This window comes from Cryptosporidium parvum, chromosome 6 (genome assembly GCF_000165345.1).
Source record: "Cryptosporidium parvum Iowa II chromosome 6, whole genome shotgun sequence".
NCBI classification, from domain to species: Eukaryota; Apicomplexa; class Conoidasida; order Eucoccidiorida; family Cryptosporidiidae; genus Cryptosporidium; species Cryptosporidium parvum.
In genome coordinates, this window is record NC_006985.1 from 507,410 (window position 1) to 534,173 (window position 26,764).

The following is a 26,764-nucleotide window of genomic DNA, read 5'->3' on the forward strand; positions in this document are numbered from 1 at the left end:
TATTTTTTCATAATTAAAGGCAGCTAAGTAGGTATATTGCAAAACTATAAAAAATGAGTGCAAGCGGTAATTGATATATTATAAAGTCGTATAATGCATTAAATAAATATATAAACCACTCTTTAAGATTTTTTTTTACCGATTTTATTGAAATATTTGTGCATGAAAATTCTGGATTACAAAACTTGCATTGCTTATTACATGCGGACTTCATTCTAATCAAAGAACGCCTAAATTTACTTTTCTGCCAAGTATTATTTAGTTTTGTATTACATCGTTTATTTGATAATGATTTATCTACGTAATTTGTGAACATTACCATATTTTTTGGAACAGTATTCAAAATATCCTCTCCGAAATACTTCTTAGGAGTAGTTAGAAGTTTATTTGATTGTGTAAATGAGTATTCTTTATTATATCTCTTTTTAACTGGGGTTCTGTTCAAACAATCATTAACTAATAATCGATCATCGGATCCTAAATAATCCAAATGTTCTTCATAGTTCTCACTTTTGGAATTTTGTATTTTAATAAGTAGATCTGTTTCCTCAAACAACGAGAGATTTTTTTCATTTGTTCCTTTAGAGAAGGTATTTATTAACTTTAAATCATCTCTTTCTTTTTCTTTTGGTGTTTCAGGAAGAAATAAAGTGCTCATTATGTAAAATATAAACAAAATTTACAAAAATGTGGGTCAAGTTACGGCGGGAATATCGAAACTAAATTTTTAACTCTGGAGATTGAGTATAAAAAAATTTGTTATCCCATTTTCTTCCCTTTACTGGTAAAACAGTAATTCCTAAAAAATATTTGGCCTAAAACAATGTATCATAAACATACCTGGTCCATCACTAGATGAAAACCAATAATTATCTCTTTTTGCAATTCTCGAGCTTTTTCTGATCTCAGAATCGGTTAATAATAATTCAGCCTAATAAATTAGTTTAATTTCTCTGAGTCCTTCCAAAACTTACCTTTGAATATAGGGATATTAGTGCTGTTTCTACTTTAAGAATTCTATCTCCCATATTCACGACTTTGAATCCCATTGTAATTAAGTCTGTCAATTCTTCTTTTGTCCAACCTCCTTCAGGTCCAATAGCAAGGATAATTGGTCCAGTGTGGCTTTGTAATCCTATTTCAGTAATCTTGCTGTTGCCTAAGACATCAGCAACAATTCCAATCATGCTTTCTTTGCAAAAAAAATAATTCCTAATATTGTTAATGTTTAACAAAAAGGAAGTAAAGTTTCTTACCTTAAATGCTGTAGAAAAAATGTCCAAGAAGCATAAACATAAACATCTGGGCACAATGTTTTTGATGCCTGTTCAAGCCCAAGCTGTACAATTTCATCAATAGACTCTTTTTTTAACTTGGATGAATTTAAATACGACTTTTCGGATTTATCAGTACAAACAAAAATTATTCTTCCAACTCCAATTGTAACCGCATTTTGAAGTACTTTCTCAAACACTTTTGGTCTAGGAAGTGCAATTAATAAGTCGATTAAGGGGTAATCATGTTTATATTCCTCTTTATGAATTTCTGTATCTAACTTAATTGTAACTGCATATTGAAAATTATTTAAATTATTGATTTCCGAAATAGATCTTCTGGATCTATTATTTACTTTATTACCTATTTCTTCAATGCTAGATAAGTTAATTATTGATTCTGATTTGGTTATTCCATCTTTATTAGTTTCTTTTCTCATTATTTTGGTTACTGTTGCAGTTCCTTTTCCAGAGTTTTTAACTCCAACATTAACTTTTGAGCCAATATTAATTTCCAGAACTGAGATACAATGATTGGACTGTCTGGAGGATAGCTCAACAGTTAGGTCTTCATTAATATCCTTTTTATCAATAATGATTAAGTTCATTAGAATTGATGGAAAAATGACCATTATGGCGGTATGATCTGCATTAAGACTGGATCTTCTCGCATGGTGCATAAGAAAGATACGATCACATAATAAAACTAAGCTAACAAAAGATTGGGTTTCGTATTGAAAGATCATTTATTTTTTATTTGAAAATGCCTTTATATTTTCAAGATGACTTATTCTCAATAACGAAAGATCAAAAAAAATATATTAACATCAAAAGGTATACTTTAAAATCAATCATTTTTTTTTAAATAACTTTTTTAGTCTGATAAGAACAACCTTTACTTTTGTTTACAGTATTTTTATTTTTACTACTGCAGTTTTAGTCTTAAATAAATATTATTCATTTCCTGGAATTGTTGCAATTGGTAAGTTAATAATAATATATTAAGCAATTTCAACTTCGTATCCTAAGTATTTAACAGTGGAATTTTTTTTTTCTTATATATAATTATTGAGTGGTTTAATCTTCCAAAATTTTTAAATTGGAATATTTCATATTTTTTGATTAAAAGAAAACTCTATAAATCATCTACAAGAATTTTTCAAAAAAAAGTCAGCAGACCGTAAGTTTATAATGTTTTTTAGAAAATTATTAATGGTTTTTAGGTATTTGAAAAACTCGAACCTTAAAAAAAATAAAAATGAACTAGAAGAGTGTATTGAGATTGATTGTAAAAGTGGAAGTTCAGAATCGTTTAATGAAACTGGATTATATGACTATGCATTTGATCATTCAATAATTTCTAAAGCTGCTTCAGATGATTGGGTAGCTGCAATACCTCGAATACATAAACAAGTGGGTTTAAATTTTTCAATTTTAGATTTATCATTTTTAGGTTATGAGCAATGAATTTTATTCAAACAAATTATTTACATTAAAAGGAGTTGAATTGATTCATTGGGGAATTCATACAGGTTACCCAAGTTTTTCCCAATTATTAAAAAATACATCAGAAATACTTAGTTCATTTATTGAAATGTGTTTTAGGCAAACACAAACGCCTGCATATCAAACAGGTAAGGTTTTATTAACTTATTTTGTTAAAATAATATTTTTAGGCCACATTGTAAAATCAATGTTGTGGTCCGGGGTGTATATTTGGGCAACAACAAAGATGTATCGTAAAAATAATAATGACCCATGGAATTTTAAACGTATTCCGGAGATTTACTATTTTTTTGAATCAACATTTTTGTGGATGCTTTCCTATGATTATGTAATTGGTACGCACTAAAATAATTTATATGAAAAGTTGATTTTTGTTTCAGGTTTAATAGCAATATGGTATAGAAAAGAGAGTACAATACGTTATATTTTCAATTTTTATCAAATTATTGACTTTTTGTCGCTTCCTCCGTTCTTATTGTTTATAATTACAATAAGCCCACAATACGAATCAAGCCAAAGTTGGTTATTAATGTAAGTTTAGCAATATTTTTTTCAAACTTCAAATATTTGATTAGATTCGGGTGGTTAAGATTTTTAAGACTATTTCGAACAGAAAAAGTGTTGGATATGTTATTTCCACATGTTTCTGCAATAAAAAGAAGAGTTATCGGTAAGACATTCTTTCTTTAATGATATTTTTTACTAAAATAATTAGGAATTTTTGCTGGTGCGATAACCATCATTTTAACTCATGCTGGTGCAATATTTACGATAGAGTCACCATCGGAAAAAGAATATAATAGTTTGTTTGATTATTTGTATTATTCAGTTGTAACAATTGGTACTGTAGGTTATGGCGACTTTTCACCTCGAAAAAGAGAAGGAAGACTAGCTACAATCATTTTGATCACCCTGACCTTAGTTTTACTTCCTCATGAATTTCAAAGACTAAAAGAAGCATTAAATACACCACCAGATTCAATTGGATCATTTATTAGGAAAAATGATACATATTTGTGTATTATTGGACCAATTCCACCAAAGGTAAGTTAATTATGCTCTTTGCAATATTTTAACACTTTCTTAAAGCAGTTGTTATTTATTACAAAAAGTCTTTCTCTGCAAAAACAAAGAAGATTCAAATCTATAGTACTTGTGACACCAATACAAATTTTAGAATATCAAAACATAGTTAAAATATCACAACAAAGAGGTTATATTCGATTAAGTATAAAGCAGGGTTTTTTAGGATCTGCAATCAATAACCTGGTCCAATATAGCTCTATTGTTTTAATTTATGGATCAGAGAAGCCAATATTACATGATGTTATTTGTAATGAAGGAACGCAAAAAAGTGACTTTGATGCACTGATTACTGTAATGTGTAAGCGATAAAATGAATAATTATGATTAATAATATGAATTTTAGGTCTGACTAATTTATTGGGGCTAAAAGATAAATTTTTTCTTATTTTTTATTCATCGCAAGTTGCAAGTTTATCAAAGATAACTGGAGTATTAGGGAGCCTATCTTTAGAGAATTTAAGAATTAAATTATTAAGCAAATGTATAAGTAATTGTCCAGGGTTTCTACCAATTATGCTACATCTTATTATACCAAAGAATGAAAACATGCTTAAAAAGCTCCAGGAACCACCAAAAAATACATTTTTTACTAGTAATATCGATAGATCAAAAATTACCCCATATGAATGGAAATGTAGATGGAGGGGACTGCATTTTAAGGTTTATACATTAAGATTTCCAAACTCATTTTTTGGATATCCAATACAAATTTTTACGAAGTATATTTATAAACATCTAGGAATATTTTTAATTGGAGTTTATTGCCCTGATACGAATAGAACTTATTTAAACCCTCATCAATATATAATTGGAGATAATTCAAATATTTATTATGAGGGGTCAAATTACCTTGGAATTGTGTTATCTTCCAGTATTTCCCTTGTAAAGAAAGCAGAGTTATTGGAATCACCAAAAAATTACACAGAAGAATTTATTAAAAAAGTGGGGAGGAGGAGCTGTTCTCCATCTAACGTATTTCTTAATAGAAGTAAAAAATTCAAGTCAAAAGAGTATATTGAAAACAAAGATCAATTAAATATTTATGATTGTACAATCATATCTGAAATTCATAAGCATTGTGATTCGAATGATACCGATAAAAATATCATAAAAAATTTGATAAATATTAATGAAACTGGGAAAAATATACAAATTACTCAGCATAATCGTGAATTTACAAATTTAATCAATTATTCAAGTTCTTACGATGATCAATGTTTATTTGACCAGGTAAAAAATATGGTTCTCCCCAATCACTTTGAAGAAACTGCATCTAATATGACGAATATAAATAGTAAATTTGATATCTGCAAAATCAATTCTAATACAGTTAGTTTTTCTCAATCAAATTTAAATTTTCTACCTGAAACAAATACCGGTATTCCAGTAGTTTCAAATTATTTAGAAGCAATTTCAAAAGTTTTTACAAATAGAGAATACCCAATTGTGCTGATTATCGGATGGTGCGAACAGATTGATATGCTGGTAAAATTAACCTTTTCACTTAAACCTTCAAATTTTATTGTTTTATGTGAAAAAATTATAGATTCCAGTTTTATAAATGAAGAGTTTTTTGGAAGAATTGCCCAAATATCTGGTGTTGGGACATCAGAACATGATTTAAAACAAGCCGGAGTATTGGTTGCATCAAGAATAATTATTTTTGATTCAACAGGGAATCCTTCAAATATATATAAAGAAGAACTAATTAACGTTAGATATGGAAAACATGCCATTGGCACTTGGATAGTAGTATGTTATTTATTCTCCAAATACAAAAAAAAAGATAATTGTTTAGTAGGATCCCAAAAAATGCCACCATTAATAATAGATATTAAAGAGACAGACATTGGGTTATTATTATTTCAGTACTCGGATGATTGGCCAACCAGGATCGATGGATCAACTTACTCTATTCCATATAAGAACGAACTAGATTTTTTTTATTCAAGACAATTTCTTAGTGGACAGTTTTTTGTGGATAATATTATTGACTCATTGATTCCTTTTTTAGTTCCAATATTAGATAACAATCCTATAAATAAATCATTTATTAATCAAATAATTTATGGAAATCCAACTAGTAAACCATTCGGAAATGTTAGGTATTATAACGAAAAGAACTGTAGTTTGCAAATGGAAGAGATTCCATTTGTATTTGTGAATTCTACATTTTATAACTTATTTTCAGTAAGTTCGTTTTCGTTTTATAATTATAAATTTATTCTTGATTTAACAGCAACTTCTTAAACATGGCAGGCTAGCCATTGGAATTTATAGACCAATTAGAGTGGACGATCATCAATTTAATAAAAAACAAGATATAAAAACTCAAAAATTTTCTCCAAGTTTAGGAGATTTAGAGTCAGTTATTAACGAGAATTCGGTAAAAGAATGCTTTAATTGCGAAACTCATTTAATAATATCATGCCCACCACCAAAATTCAAAATAAATTTAGGAGATTGTGTTTATTTCTTATAGAGTATATATCTTAAATATATTTATTAAAATAATGACTTTTATTTGATTGATTTTTTTTTTTGGTAGATATTTCACCATTATTTGATTGGTGTGTGCACACCAAAGTTAAACTATTTGAAAATAAACAAATCATTATGTGGGGATTTATAGAACAATTAAGAACAAAAGCAGGAGGATTTATTGACTTATCCAGTGGAATTATTTGTTGTGCAGCATTTGGAAGTTTATTACTGATATTTCGTAAGTACATTCCGCATCCATCTGAATTCTTTCCATTTGGTTGGTTTTTTTTAAAATTTGGTATTCATAAGCATGACAATTTTAATTTATTATTGGATATTCTCGAGGGAGTTGATATTCCTGAAACAGGAAAGTATTCAATAAGAATTAAATGCGGTAGAGAAACTGACGAATCATCTACAACTATTTGCTTGGAAGATGTAAACAAGTTTACTAATAACCTTACGAAATCATTTAAATGTTGTTGGAAAGAAAAGCGTATTATTCTTGTAAGACAAAGGGAGAACTATTTATTTATTGAATTAATCAGTCATGGCACTTTTACCAGTTCTGTAATTGGAGAATGTAGAATTAGCATTATGGATATAATTGATGCAAAGTTTCCAAAAAAAGTAACTTATAACATCCAAAAAGACAGGAAGGTTGTTGCGAAACTACTGTTATCTTTTTATAGAATTTCTGCAAACATAATAGTTGAGGATACAAATCCAGTATTATTTCAAGCAATGATTAATTTACAAACTGATGCAGATATTTCAGGCAATAAATCAATTTATGCAGATTTTGACAAAATGTCGGAAAAAGAACAATTAATATTCTTTTCTAAAGCATTACAAGGAAATCTATATTACTTAGAAAATGGTGACAAAGGTAAGTTATCACAATTCTTTTTAAACCTTTAACTTTTTTTTTTTAAGATAAACTGAGAATGTTTTATTTCAGAGCAGTGGAAGTTACAATTAATAGGTAAGTTAATAAAAAAAATATAAAGCAATTATTAATATTAAACAGGTGGGAGTGGTGCTATTGGGCAACCGAAGGCGATTATTTAAAAGGAAGTAGTAAATTAGGAGGATATCCATTTCTTGCTATGAGTGTGGTCATTCCAGATAAAACGGATAGAGATCAAATATACATCAAATATCATGATTTATACGGGATTCATGACCTTTTCTTTAAAGCGATAGAAATTGATAGAGATGTCTGGTCAGAAGCAATATATGAATTTATCGAGAGAGTAAGTTAAATTCAGTACTACAAAGACGATTAATAAATATTCTTAGTTAAGATCATATCTGGATCATATAAAGGATGGCGTTATAAACACCGAACAATTAAACATTCACTTGGAGAACGCTAATTTTTCAAATTCACCCTCGGAACAGCCATTCATTATAAACTTAAACTCAAGAGACGAAAGCCTAACAAATAATACTCACCACGAAATAACAAGCGAAAAGAAGGACAAACAAGTGACGATGATTGAGTCCAAAGTAAAGAACTCAAGAACAGTAAAAATACACACAAACGGGGGTTCAGAAAAGCATTCCAAGAACATCAACTCACCAAATTCTATAAAGAGAATGAAGATGGAAGTAAATCCATCAAGATATGAAAACGAGCCATTAATATAAATATTGAGCTACTGGAATCTCGAATCTCAAAGACTCAGAAGAATCAATAGGAATTTCCAATTTGCATCAGTAAATCAGATACTATCTAGCAATGGAACTTCAATCATCGTCATTGAGAAGAAAATGTTTACATTTTTTGCTCAGACAGGGATAACAATAATACTCAACCATCAAAAATTGATGTCTGTAGGTGTCCTAAGAAAATCATCATCACAAAATGTAAACTTTAAAGTTTAGGAACTAAAACAAAAGGCATTATAAAAATATACTGCCAGTAGAGAGTTTCTTGTTCCATCAAATTATAGCAACGTTCTCTTCAATACCGATTAGAGAATATACAATCACTATTGTACACACTAGTTGCAAAGTGATTTTTTACAATAGAACGAGACAATAAAATTGAGACAACAGTTTGCGCGGTTATTTTTTTTTTGCAAATGAAAGCTTGAGTCTGGTCGAATTGTTTAATAGAAAGTTGTCTAGTTTAGAGATTGTAGTTGCTGCTTGTACTTGAGTGAAAAAGTCTACAAATGCGACTTGATGATTCTTATACAAGTAAATTAAACTATTGAGTAATCTTTAGAAACTTACTGGTATAAAACGGAGTTCTTTGAATCCATTTATGTGACTAAATAAAGTATACAGTTCTTCTTCTCTACATATCCCCATCTCCATTTGTACAAAAACTGTATTGCTTACCTCAAGCGGGCTAGCGTTGTTTGGAAGCCTGTGTAGAAACGATGTAGTGCCATCAATTTGCATCTCTGGTCTTCCTAGGGAGTTTTGTGTAAGCTCATTATTAATAAAGGGATGAACATTCAATTTTTTGTTTTTGTTAGAACGCATGAGGTTCACGTAGTTGTTATCATATAAAACTTGATTGTTAACTAGTTTAATCTGGTTTTTTTCAGGATCGTCCAGAGTTTGAAATAAACCATTGTTTTCAGCATTTTTTAACCATTGAGCCAGGTATTGCTTGTATAATTCAATGCGAGCATTAATAGACTTTGGTACCATCCGAATGTTGGAACTGGAATTGCGAACTTGGATATTTCTACGTTCTGACTCTTTAGCTGCAAATGAAACATTTACGTGCTTCCCAAATATTTGCGTCCCAATTTCATTATTCACAGCATTTACAGCAGAAACAGCGTTAGAAAATGTTATCCATGCCTGACCTTTCCTAAAATATGAGTTAAACATTTTAATTGATTCAATCTTGCCATATTTTGCAAAAATCTCTTCAAGTGACAATTTTTGCTTTGGGATAGATATACTGTCATTTAAATTGTTAATATAAATAGTTTTGTTTTCATCATCATCAGATAGGCTGTTCTTTAGTACTTTAATACCATTTTTTCTATCCATTAAAGAATTGTTCATTGCAAACAAAATACATAAAAATTCAGATTACAAGTTATCTAAGGCGCCAGATGGATTTTTTATTTTAGTTCTTGATAATGAATTACGATGAAATAAGAAGCCTCATATTAGATACGGCGGAAGAATATAAGCATTCGCTTGGTAGCGATTATAGGCTAGTGTTGAAAGAAATAAATCAATTAGGTGATATATCTGTGAGCGATAGTTTTCAAAAGAATAAAGTTGAATTTTCTTTTTCACTTAAGAAGGGTAAAGAGAAATATAAAATTTCTATCTATGTAAATAGAAAATTATTAGAGAGTAATGAATCTCTTATCGGTAATAAACATCTAAAAAAATCAGTTGAAATATCTGCGTTGGCTTTCTGGGAATTTTCGGATAAAAAAAAGGAACTTTTTGAATATTTTACTGAACTTTTTGAAGAGGACGGCATTTCACCATTTAAAAATAGCGAATCCCATGATATATTTTATTCTAACTGTGAAGGTTTGAGGGATGAGCTAATTCCTTCCTGCGACATAATATCATTCCTTGACATTTTCTTACTCTCATTATTCAGATCCAAAATACCTCAACTCATTAGACACTTGGGCTGGGATGAGAGTATTCCCCTTAGAAATTCACTAATAGAACACATAGCATCCGATGAATGTTTTAAGGACCTAGATGAAAGCAGTACAGACAGTGAGTCTGAGGAGAGTACTGTGAAAAAAAGAGTAAATAGGAGATACTAAAAGTATTAATCTTTAAGGTATAAGTTATTACTATGAACCACTAGGTAAATCTAGTACTAATAAAGTTGAAATCGCTGATTAACGCACAACAATTTTCAGTTCAAGATAATACCATCATATTTAGACTGGAACCATTGCATAGCTTCATCCTTTGTAACTCTACCGTGCTTACCAACCTTTGATCTACATTTCCTTCTTAGGCTAACACGATTACCTGGTCTAGTTAATTGTACGAAGAAGTCCATACCGTAAATACCGGTGCTAGGATCGTATTTAATACCCAAATCAATGTGCTCATCTATTCCAAAACCAAAATTACCAGTTGCAGAGAAGTTCCTTTTACGAAGTTCGTATTCCTTAACTTTCAAACCCTTCTCAAGAATCTCTTCGGCTTTATCACCACGAACAGTAACATAACATGATATCTTTTCAGCCCTACGGATAGAGAATGAACGGATAGTGAAACGAGCCTGACCAAAGACAGGTTTTTGGTCAGTCAACTGTTCCAATACCTTCGCTGCACGGGTGAGGCGATCACCTGACTGGCCAACACTAATATTAATGACCAACTTCTCAATTTTGATATTTTTCATAGGGTTCACCTCTGCTGTCATATTGAATTATAATTATTTAAATCCTGAACAATAATAACTTAAGGAAGTATTGGATGCCTGTACAAACTGAAATTAAAAAAACCAGTTCCGTGAACCTTATTTAAACGTCTGTAGACGGTTATTTGTACAAATATAAATTGATATTTTTGAGACAGGTTTTCGTCTCTCAATAGCGGGCAATTTAGTTGCGCGCTGAATTTTTTTAATATTCATAAAAAAAAATATATAATATAATATATATAAATTACAGCGTGTGATAAATGTCAAGCAAGAAGAAAAATGCTAACAAGGTAAGTAGTACTTATATTTATTGTTACGCTAGGAATACTTCTGTTATTTCAGAAACAGGATCAAGATCTCGAGGATTTGGATGCACTATTAGCTGAATTTGGAACGGTTGATAATGAAGAGGTAAATCAGGAATTACAAGATCTTAAGGAAGTGAAAGCAGAGGAAACTGTATCTTCTCAAACTCTTAAAAACAGGCTTAAGAAACAGAAAAAAAAACAAGCAAAGTCACATGCTCTAGCCACTGAGGATGTTGGTTCGGAAGCCATTACAAAACCCAAGCCTATAAGTGCAGCTGCTAAAGCAGCTGCAGAAAGATTGAGGCAGATTCAAGAAAATGAACAGGAATTGAAAAGAAGAGAAGAGGAGGAGAAAAAGAAGGAAGAAGAGAGGCGGAGGTTGGAAGAAGAAGAAGCATTGCGCATTCAAGAGGAAAAACTTCAAAAACAAAAACAAAGGAAAGAGCGCAGGGAACAGTTAAAGGCTGAAGGAAAACTCTTGTCTGCTAAGGAAAAGGCTGTAAAACAAAAGCGTGAACAATTTGTTGAATACCTTAAACAGCAGGGCGTAGTTTCTACAAGTGAAGGTAGTCTTGCCAATTCAAGTTTCAGTAGTGGGCTTGCAACAAGAAAGAAGAAAAATAATAAATCTAATTTAAAGGAAGATATTCTATCTACGGATATTATAGAAAATAGTGAGAGAAATCAAGATATGGAAACTAAAACGGTTATACAGGAGTTTGTATTAGACTCATGGGAGAAAGCAGTTGATTATGAAGCGGGATCAAAAAGTCCGAACGTTTCTACAAAAAATATTAGAGACCTAGTTCCGCCAAAGAAAGTGGACGGCATCGCGGATACAAACTGTATTGAACATATTGCAGAGGAATCATGTGAAGACCTGGGGTTTAGATCACCAGTTTGCTGTATTCTAGGCCATGTTGATACTGGAAAAACAAAGCTTCTTGACAAAATGAGGAAAACAAATGTTCAGGATAATGAGGCAGGAGGAATAACTCAACAGATTGGTGCAACTTACTTTCCACCTGAAATGCTTTCCGAACAAGTTAAAAAAGTTGAAGCTGACTTTGAATTGCAAATACCTGGGTTATTATTCATAGATACTCCTGGCCATGAGAGTTTTAATAATTTGAGATCTAGAGGCTCGTCATTATGCGATATAGCTGTTCTTGTTGTTGATATTATGCATGGACTTGAACCGCAAACTAGAGAAAGTATTGGATTACTCAGAAGCAGGAAATGCCCTTTTATCATTGCTTTGAACAAGATTGACAGACTTTATGGCTGGATTGAGCAGAATTGGTCTTCTTCTAGGTCAACACTTTCTATCCAAAATGAAAGTACAAGAGATGAGTTTGACACTCGTCTTAATAGAGTTCTTCTAGAACTTTCTGAGGAAGGTCTTAATTGTGATATATATTGGAAGAATGATGATTTTAGAGGAAATGTATCAATTGTACCAACTAGTGCTGTTACTGGAGAAGGAGTGCCTGACTTGATTTATTTAATTGCTCAGCTGACTCAAAATTACATGGGCCTCCATTGTTTGCAATTGAATACACGTGAATTAAGCTGCACGATTCTTGAGGTAAAGGCTATCGACGGTTTGGGCGTGACAATTGATGTGATTCTTGTATCAGGAATATTAAGGGAAGGAGATACAATTATTGTTTGCGGTCTTTCTGCTCCAATTGTAACTACAATTAGAGCATTATTGACCCCCCAACCAATGCATGAGATGAGGGTGAAAGGCGAGTATATACATCATCGTTTTATTAAAGCTTCAATGGGCGTAAAAATATGCGCGAACGGGCTTGATGACGCTGTTGCGGGAACACAGTTACTAGTGCAATCTAAGAATTCAACTCCAGAGGAGATCGAATCATTGAAAGAGGAAGTTATGAAAGATATGGGAGACATTTTTAGTTCTGTTGATAGGACAGGGAATGGAGTATATGTAATGGCTTCAACTCTTGGATCCCTAGAAGCTCTATTAGTTTTTCTGAAGTCTTCCAATATTCCAGTTGTTGCTCTAAATATCGGCACTGTTCATAAGTCTGATGTTAGAAGAGCATCTATTATGCACGAAAGAGGTTTTCCTGAAATGGCAGTTATTCTTGCATTTGACATTAAGGTAGATGCAGAGGCAGAAGTTGAAGCCAAGAAACTTAATGTAAGAATAATGAAGGCAAATATAATATATCACCTTTGTGATATGTTCACCAAGTATTATAGCGATGTCCAGGAAGAGAAGAAGAAGGAGAAGTCTCAGAAGGTTGTATTTCCTTGTATATTAAAAATTATTCCTCAATACATTTTTAATGCTAGAGATCCAATTATTTGTGGCGTTTATGTGGAGGAGGGTATTTTAAAACCAGGAACACCTCTTTGCATTCCCGAGAAAGATAACTTGATGATTGGCCGCGTAACAAGTGTTGAATTTAACAAGAAACCTGTAAATGAAGGGAAGAAAGGTCAAGAGGTTGCTGTGAAGATTCAGCCTTTTGCATCAGATACAAACATCACATATGGTAGGCACTTTGATCACAACGATAAACTAGTTAGTCGTATTACAAGAGATTCCATAGATATTTTGAAACAACATTTTAGAGATGATCTATCTAAAGATGATTGGAAATTAGTTATTCAGTTGAAGAAAACATTCGGAATTCCTTAATTAGATTATATTTGTAGTTTTGATATATTAACTTTAAATTTTTTCTTTCATGTTTAAAAACTGAGTTTTTTAGTACTTTTTTTAGTCTTTGATTTAATGACAGGTTAATTCTTCCACCCGCACCCTCCAGTTTATGATAAAAACGCCTCAATTATTCTGGATAATCCAGAGATGATTAATCCAGTAGCGGTTATGCATATCTTATTGTTATTAAGCTACTTTGTTTGGCGCAGTGATGGATGTTGATCTTCCAATTTTTGAATTCACTCTTAAAAATCTTGAGAAAAAAGAGTTAAACAATTTGGCAGACAACAAGATTGGTGTTACGGAAAATAATCCAGATGAATGTGATATATCGGTTAGATTAGAGAACATTTGCTGGAAATCTCAATGTTATGTCGACATTTTGCCATTAGACTTTTGTGATGTAAATCATTCACTTTTAAATGAGACTAATTCAAGAAAAACGGTCGGAATGGGATGGGAATTACAGCGTAAACTAACTAAACTGGGATACAACAATTTCAATAAATACTTAATTAGTAACTATATTAATTTATTTCCAATTGGTATTTCTAAGTCGAAGGCTAAACTTTGCAATTGGGCAAACTATAAGGATTTTACTCAAAAGAAATTATTGAAATTATGCATTAACGGAATTCCATCCGATATTCGAGGAGAAGTTTGGTGCTATTTATTAGGAAGCGATCGAATGCTGAGGAATAACTCGAATGTATATTTTAATGAGCTTAATGGGAGCATCGATAAAAATATTGAAAACCAAATAATCCTAGATTTACACAGAACTTTCCCAAACTCTAAATATTACTCTAATTCTAGCAATTTTAATAAAGTTGGTACATTAAGTAGAGTTTTATACGCATTTGCATCGTATGACAAAGCAATAGGCTACTGCCAAAGCATGAATTTTATTGCTGCAATTCTACTAATTAATATGAAGGAAGAAGCAGCGTTTTGGTCTTTAGTACAACTAGTTAGCAGCAATAGAAACAAAGAGTTTATGGTTTGTAGCTGGGGAGATTTAGAGACATATTATGGAGAAAGGATGGATGGAGTAATACGTGACATTGCCATTTTAGAGACTCTGTGCAGACAATTTATTCCTAAAGTTTCACAAAAATTAGAAAATATAGGAGTAAACTTCCAATGGTTTGCATTAGAGTGGTTCCTCTGCTTTTTTGTTACATCTTTGCCTTTAAAATCAATTATGGAGATATTAGATCTCATTTTTTGTTTTGGCAGTGATGTTTTATTTAATATTTCGATTGCATTATTAGATATAAATAAAAAAAAATTACTTTCATCCGTTAATATGGAAGAATGTATGGAAATTTTGAAGAATATTACAAGAAATATTACTGATTCAACTAAAATAATCAGAAAAGCAATGAAATATAATATTTCTAGTAACCATATACGAAAATTAAGAGAAGAAAATTAATTTAGTAGAATTAATTAATTTACCCAAATTGGTTTATTTCTTTCTAAGTATTTATCTCTTATTTTCTCGAATTTATAAGTAAATTCTGATATTGGAAGCTCTACATCATAACATATTTCGATATTTATTTTTTTGTTGTTTGGCTCTACTTCCATATTGTTTAATATCCATTCATTCAGTCTTCTTGGGTCAAACGAGAGCCTAAATACTCCCATCTTTCTTAAGTTTGAAGTAAAGGTCATATTTCGATAATTAATTAGGCTACACTCTAAATTACAACATCCTGCTAAATCGATAATTTCCAAAAATTTGCAATTACTTAAAATTTGTATCAGGGCATTAGCTTTGAAATTTAGACAATAAGATAATTTGAGACCAGATATCATTTTTAATTTACTTGGTATCTTATCAAATATTTTTTCAGAAATGTTGGCACAATAAGAAACATCCAATATTTCTATCCCAGGACAGTTTTCAAAAATTATATCAAGTAATTGATCACTAATGTTTGTATTTGATAATACCAAAACTTTTAGATTTTTAGAGTAACCAAAAAAATGTTCAAGTTCAATATTTAAAATATTTTTGCAGCCCCTCAAGTCCAAATATTCAATATTGTAACAATATTCTTTAACAGTTTTGGGAATCTTAGTAATTCCGACGCAGTTTTGAAGTTCTAAGTGTTTAATGCTAGGTTTTGTACAGACACTCACATCAGTTTTGATTAATTTTTTTTGGTAGTTTGAATTGAATAAATCTTTCAATGAGTTGTCATTAATTGAAAAGTTTTGTTTAATCCTTGATCCTATCTTTAAAAATTTAATTGAAGACTTCATCCCAATTACTCGAAAAGAAGAGCTTCCGGTAATGCTATTACAATCAATGATTTCTAAGAATTCCAGATTCCTTAATCTTAAAAGGAAAAGCGATAGCGCAGAGTCAGTAATGTTATTATTTCCATTGATAGTTAATTTGTTTATAGATGCCGGGAGATATTTTTCGGAAGCAATTTCTTTAATATCAGAGTCTTTAATATTTTTACTTGAAATGATCAAACTTCCTAAATTCTTAAAATTGATTATATTGTTAGATTTTTTGCGTAATCTATGATTAATTAAAATCTCCCATACGTTACCTTGGAAAAATTTCAATAGCCTACTGTTTACAAATGCTAAATTGGTTGATTTAATTAAGTCATCTTTATAGAATGAATTATAATTAATGTAGGATTTTTCATTTTCTTCGTAAACAACCGGAGTAACAAGCATTGAGAGAACATAAAATAATAAATCTTCCGGTAGGCTGCTGATGCAATTGGTTGAAATGATTGGGTAATTGCCCGAGTTAGTTTTACAGAAGGTATTCTGCCTTTCACCTTCAAACGTACTTTCTGAAGCACAGTTTTTCATCTTCTGATGATTCATTTGTTCAAATTTTGTAATTTTTTGTTTTTTGGTGATTAGCATTTTATCATTATTATCGGGAAATTTGTTTTTGAAAGTTAGAGATGATTTATAAATAATATCATTCCTAGAGCTGAATCTGGGAGATAAAAATTGGGGAGCAATACCTGATACTTTTTCAATAAAGCAAAAAATCGAGTTTGGCGTTGCATTCGAGAAAAAAAAATATATGTATTTTTTGCTAACCATTGTGAATTTTCCATCTAAATAGAACTTCCAAAAAATTGATAAAATATCCTTTTTAAATGAATAATTAAACTCACGATTAAACCCATGGATACAAACTTTGATGTCATCAGCAAATAATTTATAATATATTCCTGTTCCATTGGCACCCAAATTTTGCATGATTCTTTTTCCAGAAACATGAACCTCAACATTTGAGGCAAAAAACAACCATTCTGATTCACTCAACATTCCAGCCCCGACTTACATCTTTATTTTCAGTATTTAAGTTTTTTTCGCACAAAATCAAACAAAAATTAATCAGCTTATTCTGTGAGAAATCTTATTAAGAGATACCCGGCAAAATACTAAATTTTTGTCCGGCAGATATTTATATATTAGTGCTTTGGCAAATATGATTAAAATTTTTTAAACGAAAATTAACTAATTTCTATTCAAAGTTACTAGTTGGATAGTGCCTTTAGCTCACATTGTTGGCTGTTGGGTATAATTTCCCTCGGCCATAACTGGGGGACCAAAGTATGCAAGCGCATTTCTACTTTTATAGTATTCATTTCTAACAGCTGATTGGGTCATTTTGATTCTAGACTTGAGAGCGATACTTTCAAAAATTCCAGCCCAAAGTGTTACATGAGTAAGCGCAATGATTGTTACCAATGTTGCAAGAGAACCAATAGTTTTGCAATCTGGGAAGATGATTGTTAAAAACATAAAAATACCGGAAACTTTGCACAATAATATGCTCGCAAATCCTAGTATCTCTCTGGTTCCATCGCTTGAATAAACTTCAACGAGAAATGCAGCGAATCCAAGTATTGTTAGTCCAACACTCGTAATAGCTAAGCCTGCATTATACATACATTTAATTACGTGGTTGAGATCTAGACCAGATAGAGCATTACCTTCATAGTAACCCACATTTGAGTACAATGTAACTACAATAAGTATCAATCCCAACAAAATAACGAGAGAGCCTTGGCCAAATGCTTTACATCCTGACCTAAACCCACGTGTTTGGCTAATACTGCCATCATCGTCCATTAGAATTGTCGACATATTTAAGCATATTACACCAAAAATCATAAATATCATAAAGAACAACGCTGTTCCAGTTGAGTTTGTTGCTTCGTTAAATGGGCTTAAGAACTTTGTTATGTGCAATCCAAATCCACTAAATATTGAGCAGATCGTCAGGCCAATAAAACCCAAAAGCATTGAACCAAATCCCAGTTTGAGGTTGTTTACTAAAAAGTTTTCAAAAAATAATGGTTGCGAAGGCCCTCTTCCTTCAGGAGCATCTCCTGGTCGAACTACATACGTAAAATACATGGTCTCGATTTAGATTCAATTAATAAAATCAGAGCTATTAAAATTTAAGATTAAACGGTATTGTCCTTTAAAAGCCGTTTAAATTGATAAAGGCACTAACAGTACATGTATTGTTTATAATTTTTATTGCAAAACCCAAGCATGTCTCCGTAATTAAATTTTTATTGCACGTACAGTTCTCCATGCGTGAGTACACCTTTCCACAAGAAAGTTCCCCATTTTTGAAGATGCGGATCGCTTTTTTTTTTTTTAAATTTTTAAAGGGTAGACAAAACGTTTATCATAAAAACAATTTCCTCCAAAAATGTTATAAACGATACTTACAGTTATTAAGGCAATCTAATATCTAAGTTGTTTTCATTAGATAGTGAGCTGTTGTTTCTAAATTAGGGAGTAGAAAAGACTTGGCCGAATAATTTGTTTATTAAGTGCTAATCTATGCGCATCACTTAAATGAGATCAAAATACTCTAGTAATTGTTTCTATTTACGATTGATTTAGCGATAAAGCAATTTCAATTTGAAAATACATGCTTAATTTGTTAATGTTACATTAATCTTCAAATCTAGTTTAGAGACAAGACATCACATTCCGGTTGTCGCTAATAGGTTTATAAATACAATAAGGACAATACGACGTGGCGGATTTGTGTGGCATGCATACGTATTAATTAATTGGGACATTTAATAATAGTTACAAAACAGCGCATCAGAGCTAGGAAATACACCAACTATTAATTTGTTTATTAGAGGTACTAATAGACATATTATATGTATTAATTTGTCTACATAATGTAGCCTGGATACAAAAACGTTAAGCACATACACACAAAATTATTGCAAGAGATTATTCTTAAGAACTAAATATTAAACGCACAGGAGGCAAGTTAGATTCTATTGGCTTAGCGCGATTTTTTTTTTTTTTTCCAGAACTAATCTTGATTTCGGAAGTCATAAACAAGCACTCATAAAGCTAAGTGATAAGAATAATAAAATGTATTCTCAACCATATTCTGGAGAGGAGCCTATGCTCTATCAAAGTAGAGGTCCAAACAAGTCCTCTACTAATCAATTTAATATGTCTGCAACTAATGGCATGCAGGTAATAAACGATGGAATAATGGACGATGAAGCCTTAAATGAAAGAGGTGAAGAGATTACCCCACTTATATCGAATTTCTCTTGTATTACTCTCAGGACTGGGACGTTATTGCAATGCGCAAGCTTACTTGTATTGATTATCCTATATAATGTATTTGGCAATAAAGGATTATTTACGTTTGACCTATATGGCAATGGCGGTACTTTAGCTGAGGATTTGAGTTATTATGCAGGAGTTGTTTCGATGCTATGCGTATATTTTATTGGTGTTTTGTTCTTAGCAGGATTCCAAGAATTTATCGCAGATAACTCAAAAGCTCCTTTGGGATTTAGAGCAGGCTCGAGACTACTAAACACAGCAAATATTATTCAGATTATCGTGGTTGCACTTAGAGTTACACAATTTTCGTTTACATACAGCTATTTCAATCAGAAATGGTATGGAAAATTTAGCCAAACAAAGGGCGACTGGTGTTTGTACAATTTTGGAATTGTTTGTGAGGCAGTTAGCTTAATAATGTACGGTATTAGCTTCTTTTATGTAGAGTCATATGCGGACGTTGGAGTTGGTGAGCAGTATGCTTATTGGATGTTAACTTTATTTACATTGGCTGGAATCTCTGAACTAATGATGCTTTTCACAGGTTTTGGTAGCTTCTTTATCCTTTTCTTTGCAGCCGCTCTTATTGTCACATGTACTTGGGCATTTCAATTTGAACCCCTTCTAGAATCAAACTCACCTTTGCTATTTTCAAGAGATATCAATGCAGACGTTTTACCAAAGGAAACTCCACTAGATGATATGAGCATTGAAAAGAATCAAACTGTCAACAATTATCAGCCAAATTTTACTTATCAACTTTATGCAGGCGCATCTGGAGTTTCTAGTGTTCCAAATCCGTATGGGGTTGAAATGCAACAATAAATGAAGATTTGGGCGCATAATTAAATAATTATTAATATGTTACATATCTCGATTTATTTTAATAAGACAAGAATATTGGAATTTATTAGAGTAACATAGACTGTAAGGAAATTAGACACAAATTTAAAAGGAAGCTTGCCGAACAACTTTAATATGAAACTATAGTTTGGCTCCATTTTGAATCTTCTAGTTTTAATCATTCTTAATAATAGGATACGAAATAATTTTTCCCATTTTGCTTTCACTCTAGGGTCTAAAATTGTATATACATGTTAGGGCTAACACCTTTTCCCGCCATTTATTAATAGTAAATTTATACAATAGCTATTTTTAATAAGATGGACTCTACAATAGCAAATCCGAATATTTCACTTAGTAATGATATTAATTATAAAAGATTTGACCCTGGATATTCTGACATAGAAAATATTGAATTATTAAAAGAGGCAATTAGGGTTGGACTACCTTCTCATTATGATTTTGAAATAATTAAAACAATTAAAAAAATTAATGAAATAAAATCTATCTCAGATGAGCGTGAAAACTTTACCGTGTATTTACAAATGCCGGAAGGGTTGTTAGTTTTTTCTCAATCTATTTCTCTTATTTTACAACACTTTGCCCGAACGAGTGTAGTAATTTTGGGGGATATAACATATGGAGGATGCTGCATAGAAGATCAATTAATGAGCATATTAGAATCTTCACATTCAAAATCATCAAACCAGTCTTTACTGGTGCATTATGCTCATTCATGTTTAATTCCATTTGAAGAATTAGCTATGTCTAAAGACATTAATATTGCAAACATTCTTTATATCTTCGTTGAAATTAATTTGTTATCGGATCATTTTATTCAAACTATCAAGCATAATTTTAAAAAAGAAGATAAGATTGCACTATTATCAACTATTCAATATCATAGCACAATTGTTGGTTCTCAGAAGTGCTTGAATGATTATTTTTTAAACCCAGTAAAAATTCCGGTTTGTGACCCATTGGCATGGGGCGAAACCCTCGGATGTACCAGCGCAATTATTGATGGCGATGTAGAAAAGTGCATTTTTCTTTCGGATGGTAGATTTCATCTTGAAAGCGCTATGATACAAAATCCAAGTAAAGTATTTTATTTATATGAGCCTTTTTCAAAAAAAATTACAAGAGAAACTTATAGTCATCAGCTTTTACATGAAATAAGAAAAAGTTCAATAGTAAATTCGTTCAAAATAGTTCAAGCGGGCGGAAGTAATTTAATTAATGACTCTGTAGTGATTGGAATATTCTTCAGTACATTAGGCCGTCAAGGGAGTTTTGCAATAGTTGAAAGACTGGAAAAACTTATAAATAAATATAATACGAACACAAATAATAAAACAAAAATTGTCGCTTGCACTATTTTTGCTTCAGATTTATCTGCAGAATGTATAAATGATAATATTTTAGAAGGGGTCGACTATTCAATACAGCTTGCATGCCCCAGGCTTTCTACTGACTGGGGAGCCTATTATAAAAAGCCGATTCTAAATTCATATGAGGCATTTGTATTATTGGGAAATCTTTCTAATAATAACTTCCAGTTTTTTTGTGATATGGAAAATAATTTAGATTTATCAAACTCCGAATTTTCATACCTCCAAACTTACCCAATGAATTATTGGGCATCAAATGGTAATATTTGGTGTAACTATTATTCAGATGAATCTAGAAACGGAAGTTTTGGAGCATCTAAGGACCAAATTGATGAGATAAAGTACAATATTAGGCAGAACAAACTCAAGAACTTGACTAAAAGAAAAATTAACTTGCAATATGAAAGAAATGAGTTAGCTTAGTTTAAATTGAACAAAATTAGGCTTTAATTATATTAGCAAAATCACTTTTAGTATAATAGACTATTAATAATTTTTAATAATAATACTTTACATCTGACAAATATCGTTATAAATCACAATTTATGTAACACAAAGCCGGTACTTTGTCTTGTCGTTTGATTAAAATAATTTGATTAAAGCTATAGTAAAAAAATTTTATGGTATAACAATTCCAATCTAATCGAGCAACATTAAAGATATATTTTTGTCTGTGGGAAGTATAAAAAAAGAAGTTGATAAATATGGTAATATGGAAGAAGTTAATATAAATCAAGTTTTACTAGAAAGAGGGATTAGTTACACTTGTACTCAAATACTTGATGCCCATGCAAAAAAATTAAAAAATGAAATTAATACTAGATGTAGAGAATTTCAGTCTGTTGATGAGCTGATAAATTTTTCAAATTCAGATCAAAACAGAAATGATTCAAATGGCTTGCTTTCAAATTTTGATTGGAGAAGTAGTTATTTACCGCATATTTATTCTGCTACATTAGGATTGAAAAATGGCTTTATTGACCCAAAGCTGCAAGGCGAGCTATATCAATCCATTTTAAAGTGCATTAATCAAGGGTTTGTCTCCGGAAATATTGGTATTGTAAGGATTTCTGACCATTCTCATCCTGTCAGATTAGCGACTCCAATTGATAAAACATGCTATTCCCTTGTTTGGCGTAAAAAAGATTTATCCGAAACTCACGACATTCCTATAGTATTAGGAGAATATACTGGGGATGTGAAATACGTCGGAGATGAGGAAATTAGTGACGAGTCATATTCATTCCAGCTTACTTTTAAAAGTTCGGCATTTAAATTCACAGGCGCTGTTGTATCAGGTAGTCATCAACAATTTGGTGATTTTTCAGCAAATAACACAGATAAATTGAGTGATCAACCAACTTATTTTCCTGATGAGTTTGAATATACTGAGGCAAATGATAATTCATATTCCCCAAATAAGTCTTCTTTCTTCTCAAAGCCGTTTAGTCAAACCCGAAATGAATTACTTTCAACTGATGGTAACATTAAAAAAATAGGAGCTAGGCTTTTACTTCCAAATGAAAATGAATATATATTATCAGCTGACAAGACTTGTAATGAAATGGCATTTCTTAATCATTATGAATGCGTGTTTAATAATAATTTTAACTTTAGAATAAATGTTCAATGGCATTCTGTTTATGTTGATGGATGGCCGCATATCATTTTAACTTCTATTCCTGGGGTTGGAATCAAATTAGGCGACGAACTTGCAGCAGACTTTGGTGAAAACTGGTTTTCTAGAATTCGGCGTATTTCTGAAAACAATATTAAAAACGAGCTAATTTTATTTAGGTTAAGATTTAATAGTGGTAATAATCAGGGGAGTGTAAATTTTTCAGATTTAGATGAGAATTTATCACTTAAACAAACTGATTCGAAAGACTCTCTATCTAATTGTGGAATTAGCGGACTAATAAATTTTTATGAAATCTGCGAAGTTTGTCAGAACTCGATCACCTCACAGGCAAGAAAAAGTTATTACAAGCCAAAGAATGAAGACAGTGTTTTATTTTTAAAATCAAAATTTGATTACTTGCTTTGCAATGGATGCAATAGAGCCTTTCACTGGTACTGCGTAAATCGCCCTGAGTTTAGAGATCTTAAAACTAGTTCAAAAAATTGGTTCTGCTTTCAATGTCTTTCATTGACTTTGAGAATTCTTCCATCACTGATATATAGAATTCCTAATTTAACTCCTGGATTAATAAACTCCATTCAAAATTTGTATAACTCTACCGATGATTTAATTCCAGGCGTAATTGATGCAATAGGAAATGTTGTTCTTAGGTCAACAGATGAAGTTAATACAGAAGACCCCAAAAGCATCGTATTTAGGCCTCCAGAATATTTCGATTATAATTTAAGGCATTTTAACGAGTATGGTGGCCTTGAAGGTCTTACTAAACTCAAACCTTGCTATTTGTGTTACTCGTCGTCAACCATTTCAAATCAAATGATTGGCATTGCAACGATATGCAGAATACATAGGCTTCACATTGCTCCAGATTATGACGAATTTTTTAATTCAGTTCAGTACACCTATAATTCTGATAACAATCAACTGGTAAGTAACAGTTCCCTTCATTTATCTTTGGTAGCTGATGATTATGGTAAACGAAAGTATACAGCCTCCACACAAAGTAGCACAGAAGATATTATAAGACCACACATAAAGAAACTTTCTGGTTCAAGATATATTATTGAAAGGAGTAGGAGAGTTATTTGTTCTCTTAGACAATCTCTCTATCAGTCAGAAAAACACAGAGTAGAACTATTATATAAACTTGAAAAATTAAGAAAAATTCAGGATGAATATTTTAGAAATATAAGCGAAGGAAATGGCATGATTCCAGTACTATGTATTAAACTCGGAAGTACAATACTAAATAAAGAGTTTTCCGGTAGGCTTTATCAAGGAGTTATATCACGCTACTATCCAAAAGAGAGGATATTTCATATAGAATATCTTGACGGGGATCGCGAGGATTTAGAGTATAATGATTTTATTTCATTATTAGCTAATGACATTGAGAATCATCGAATAAATATCGATGATTTATTAATTACCGATAACCACGTAAAAAGTACCAAGAAAACGTCTGAAAATCTTATACCTTATAGAAATTCAAAAAAGCATACAATATTTGGGATATCTGAAGAATTTTATAAATCCGAAAACTTTGAATTTAATATTATCAAAATGAAAAATGAAAAATTATTGACTGAGACTTACAAGAATTTTAATATCGATTCAATTTATGATAAGGTTAAATTGATTCACAAATTTATTATTCAAGAGTGCAAAATGAATCAAGATAATGAAGATGCAATATTAATTAGAGAAACCCCCAAGTATGAATATATTGATCAACCTGAATGGAATATTATTTGTGGATCATTAAACATAGAATCAAATTTAATCAAGTATTTTGTTGGCGTAAATATTTCTCGGATCAGTCACAAAACAACCACATTTAATATTACTTCAAAAATTTGCATTGGGAATGTATTCCTAATTAAAACCATCCCCATAACAATCTATAACGAGTTTAGTATTAATAATGACGAATTAGCCGAGCTAAATGAAAAAAGCCACTCCGAAATATTAAATACGATTAGATTTTCAGCAATAGAAATACTTGCTTGGACTCAGAGCCGTTTGAGTGAAATTTTTATTAAAGAAACAAGTTTAAACAATAATGATGGTATTGCGCTTGACAAAGTTGATGGATGTGAAAATACTAATATTGAACAAAATTACAAACGGGATTTAGGCGAATCTTTAAACTCAGATTTTAATTCAGCACTTGTGAAAGAAAATTGGTTACAAAAGGCCAATTTGATTGCTCAAGCGCTTCAACCATATCCAACTGGAATTAAATGGATTAATGAAACACACTCATGGAAAGTTGTTTATTCAAATGAATTTGGACAGAAGATCTCGAAGTTTTTCGATACGATTCCATTTGATGAAAATGCTACAGTAGAGTCATTGTATTTAAAGGCATGTAAATTTGTTTCTGTTTCTCAAACAAATAATAAAGTAATTAAAATGCTTAGCACTAGCAGAAAACTTAATAAAATTACCAATGAGATATCTAGTCCACTAGATAAATTTATTTTTAATGAATGGGGGAACACTATCGAAGATTTTTTGGCAAGATATAATTTAAATAATCCTGATAGAGCTGTATATTCCATCAATGATTTTAATAATGAAATTAACTCATTAAGGCCATTTCCTGATAATTTAGATTGGTGTGATTCTACATTTTCGTTTGTAGTTGTTCTACCTAGTAATGAAAAAAGATCATTTCAACTTGATAAATTCGAATTCAATATTATTAACTGCTATTCAGCGGCTTACAGTTTGGCAATCGGGAATGTAAATATTGATAAGGAGTTTTATAATAGAAAGATAAGGAAATATAATTCAAAAGTAAAGAATAACACCAATCCTACCCAATTAAAAAAACAAATTTATAAAAAACATTTGATAAATAATAGACACGAAAGTCCTTCGGAAGAAAAGAAGGAAAATTTTTCTTTGAATAAATCTATTAATACCAAACAAAAAAACTCGAATGAAACAGGCAAATTCACAAGTTTGCCAAGCTGTCAAGTTTATTCGTACCAAGATAAAGAAACTACAGATACAAACACTTCATCTGAAGAAAGTTTACTTGGAAATATTTGCGAATCAAAAATAGAGCCTAAGGAGCTTATTAATGAAGATTTAAAGGGAAATTCTTTCAATAAACTACCAAGTTCCGATGAAGATAAGCTTTCTATTAGAGCAAAAAGTAATAAGCGTAAAACAATAGTAAGGGCACTACCTGCTCCATCAGATCCATTGAGCAGGGCTAGAATAATTGAATATAGCAAACAAGCTGATGAGCTGAGACCTTTTCCCCACGGCATAACTTGGTGTTACCGTTCTGCAAGGTTCAAAGTAAGATATAGGAGATCAAGTGATGGTTGTTGGACTGCAACATCGTTCACTCCCACTAAATTCAATTCTGTGAAAGAGGCATTTGAAAACGCAGTAGATAAATTAGCGGCTCATATTAACGATTATAAAAATAGTAATGAAATCCCTATTATTCCGAAGAAAAGACATTTAGAAATTGAACCTTAATAAAATAAAGTTATATTAGCTAGTAATT

General features: G+C 31.2%; 13 protein-coding genes and 1 non-coding gene across 14 annotated transcripts; 7 read left to right on the forward strand and 7 right to left on the reverse strand.

Annotated features, from left to right (window-relative positions):
• Positions 1 to 13: 13 nt before the first annotated feature.
• On the reverse strand, positions 14 to 658 carry cgd6_2120 (hypothetical protein, conserved cysteine residues, possible transmembrane domain or GPI anchor at C-terminus; the record flags this gene model as incomplete). Its single annotated transcript, XM_627572.1, has 1 exon — positions 14 to 658. The coding sequence occupies one exon, from the start codon at positions 656 to 658 to the stop codon at positions 14 to 16; it is 645 nt and encodes a 214-aa protein (XP_627572.1).
• A 307-nt stretch (positions 659 to 965) lies between these two features.
• Positions 966 to 2,020, reverse strand: cgd6_2130 (hypothetical protein with a C-terminus transmembrane domain; the record flags this gene model as incomplete). The annotated part of the gene is made up of 2 exons (XM_627573.1): positions 969 to 1,212; positions 1,257 to 2,020. Coding segments are annotated over 2 exons (1,008 nt in total), but the record flags the coding sequence as incomplete, so codon positions are not given.
• A 710-nt stretch (positions 2,021 to 2,730) lies between these two features.
• On the forward strand, positions 2,731 to 6,348 carry cgd6_2140 (conserved hypothetical multi-pass transmembrane protein, possible ion transporter; the record flags this gene model as incomplete). Its single annotated transcript, XM_001388284.1, has 6 exons — positions 2,731 to 2,908; positions 2,951 to 3,115; positions 3,496 to 3,824; positions 3,873 to 4,164; positions 4,210 to 6,056; positions 6,106 to 6,348. 6 exons carry the CDS (start codon positions 2,731 to 2,733, stop codon positions 6,346 to 6,348), a joined length of 3,054 nt encoding a protein of 1,017 aa, XP_001388321.1.
• Positions 6,349 to 8,141: 1,793 nt separating this feature from the next.
• Positions 8,142 to 8,218, reverse strand: cgd6_2145 (the record flags this gene model as incomplete). The annotated part of the gene is made up of 1 exon: positions 8,142 to 8,218. It is a non-coding gene; the product is annotated as a snoRNA (small nucleolar RNA).
• A 364-nt stretch (positions 8,219 to 8,582) lies between these two features.
• Positions 8,583 to 9,386, reverse strand: cgd6_2150 (U1 snrnp, putative; the record flags this gene model as incomplete). Its single annotated transcript, XM_001388285.1, has 1 exon — positions 8,583 to 9,386. The coding sequence occupies one exon, from the start codon at positions 9,384 to 9,386 to the stop codon at positions 8,583 to 8,585; it is 804 nt and encodes a 267-aa protein (XP_001388322.1).
• Positions 9,387 to 9,463: 77 nt separating this feature from the next.
• cgd6_2160 (hypothetical protein) lies at positions 9,464 to 10,120 on the forward strand (the record flags this gene model as incomplete). The annotated part of the gene is made up of 1 exon (XM_627574.1): positions 9,464 to 10,120. The coding sequence occupies one exon, from the start codon at positions 9,464 to 9,466 to the stop codon at positions 10,118 to 10,120; it is 657 nt and encodes a 218-aa protein (XP_627574.1).
• Positions 10,121 to 10,215: 95 nt separating this feature from the next.
• cgd6_2170 (60S ribosomal protein L11) lies at positions 10,216 to 10,734 on the reverse strand (the record flags this gene model as incomplete). The annotated part of the gene is made up of 1 exon (XM_627575.1): positions 10,216 to 10,734. One exon carries the CDS (start codon positions 10,732 to 10,734, stop codon positions 10,216 to 10,218), a length of 519 nt encoding a protein of 172 aa, XP_627575.1.
• A 294-nt stretch (positions 10,735 to 11,028) lies between these two features.
• Positions 11,029 to 13,719, forward strand: cgd6_2180 (Fun12p GTpase; translation initiation factor IF2; the record flags this gene model as incomplete). The annotated part of the gene is made up of 1 exon (XM_627576.1): positions 11,029 to 13,719. A coding segment is annotated over one exon (2,691 nt), but the record flags the coding sequence as incomplete, so codon positions are not given.
• A 235-nt stretch (positions 13,720 to 13,954) lies between these two features.
• On the forward strand, positions 13,955 to 15,181 carry cgd6_2190 (TBC domain containing protein; the record flags this gene model as incomplete). The annotated part of the gene is made up of 1 exon (XM_627577.1): positions 13,955 to 15,181. The coding sequence occupies one exon, from the start codon at positions 13,955 to 13,957 to the stop codon at positions 15,179 to 15,181; it is 1,227 nt and encodes a 408-aa protein (XP_627577.1).
• A 14-nt stretch (positions 15,182 to 15,195) lies between these two features.
• On the reverse strand, positions 15,196 to 17,061 carry cgd6_2200 (leucine-rich repeats protein; the record flags this gene model as incomplete). The annotated part of the gene is made up of 1 exon (XM_627578.1): positions 15,196 to 17,061. The coding sequence occupies one exon, from the start codon at positions 17,059 to 17,061 to the stop codon at positions 15,196 to 15,198; it is 1,866 nt and encodes a 621-aa protein (XP_627578.1).
• A 234-nt stretch (positions 17,062 to 17,295) lies between these two features.
• Positions 17,296 to 18,159, reverse strand: cgd6_2210 (membrane-associated protein with 6 transmembrane domains possible apicomplexan conserved, duplicated adjacent gene; the record flags this gene model as incomplete). Its single annotated transcript, XM_627579.1, has 1 exon — positions 17,296 to 18,159. The coding sequence occupies one exon, from the start codon at positions 18,157 to 18,159 to the stop codon at positions 17,296 to 17,298; it is 864 nt and encodes a 287-aa protein (XP_627579.1).
• Positions 18,160 to 19,152: 993 nt separating this feature from the next.
• cgd6_2220 (membrane-associated protein with 6 transmembrane domains possible apicomplexan conserved, duplicated adjacent gene) lies at positions 19,153 to 20,184 on the forward strand (the record flags this gene model as incomplete). The annotated part of the gene is made up of 1 exon (XM_627580.1): positions 19,153 to 20,184. One exon carries the CDS (start codon positions 19,153 to 19,155, stop codon positions 20,182 to 20,184), a length of 1,032 nt encoding a protein of 343 aa, XP_627580.1.
• A 338-nt stretch (positions 20,185 to 20,522) lies between these two features.
• Positions 20,523 to 22,016, forward strand: cgd6_2230 (diphtamide biosynthesis; OVCA1/DPH2 protein-like; AE group; the record flags this gene model as incomplete). The annotated part of the gene is made up of 1 exon (XM_627581.1): positions 20,523 to 22,016. The coding sequence occupies one exon, from the start codon at positions 20,523 to 20,525 to the stop codon at positions 22,014 to 22,016; it is 1,494 nt and encodes a 497-aa protein (XP_627581.1).
• Positions 22,017 to 22,305: 289 nt separating this feature from the next.
• cgd6_2240 (protein with N-terminal apicomplexan-specific globular domain plus PHD domain) lies at positions 22,306 to 26,736 on the forward strand (the record flags this gene model as incomplete). Its single annotated transcript, XM_627582.1, has 1 exon — positions 22,306 to 26,736. The coding sequence occupies one exon, from the start codon at positions 22,306 to 22,308 to the stop codon at positions 26,734 to 26,736; it is 4,431 nt and encodes a 1,476-aa protein (XP_627582.1).
• Positions 26,737 to 26,764: the final 28 nt, after the last annotated feature.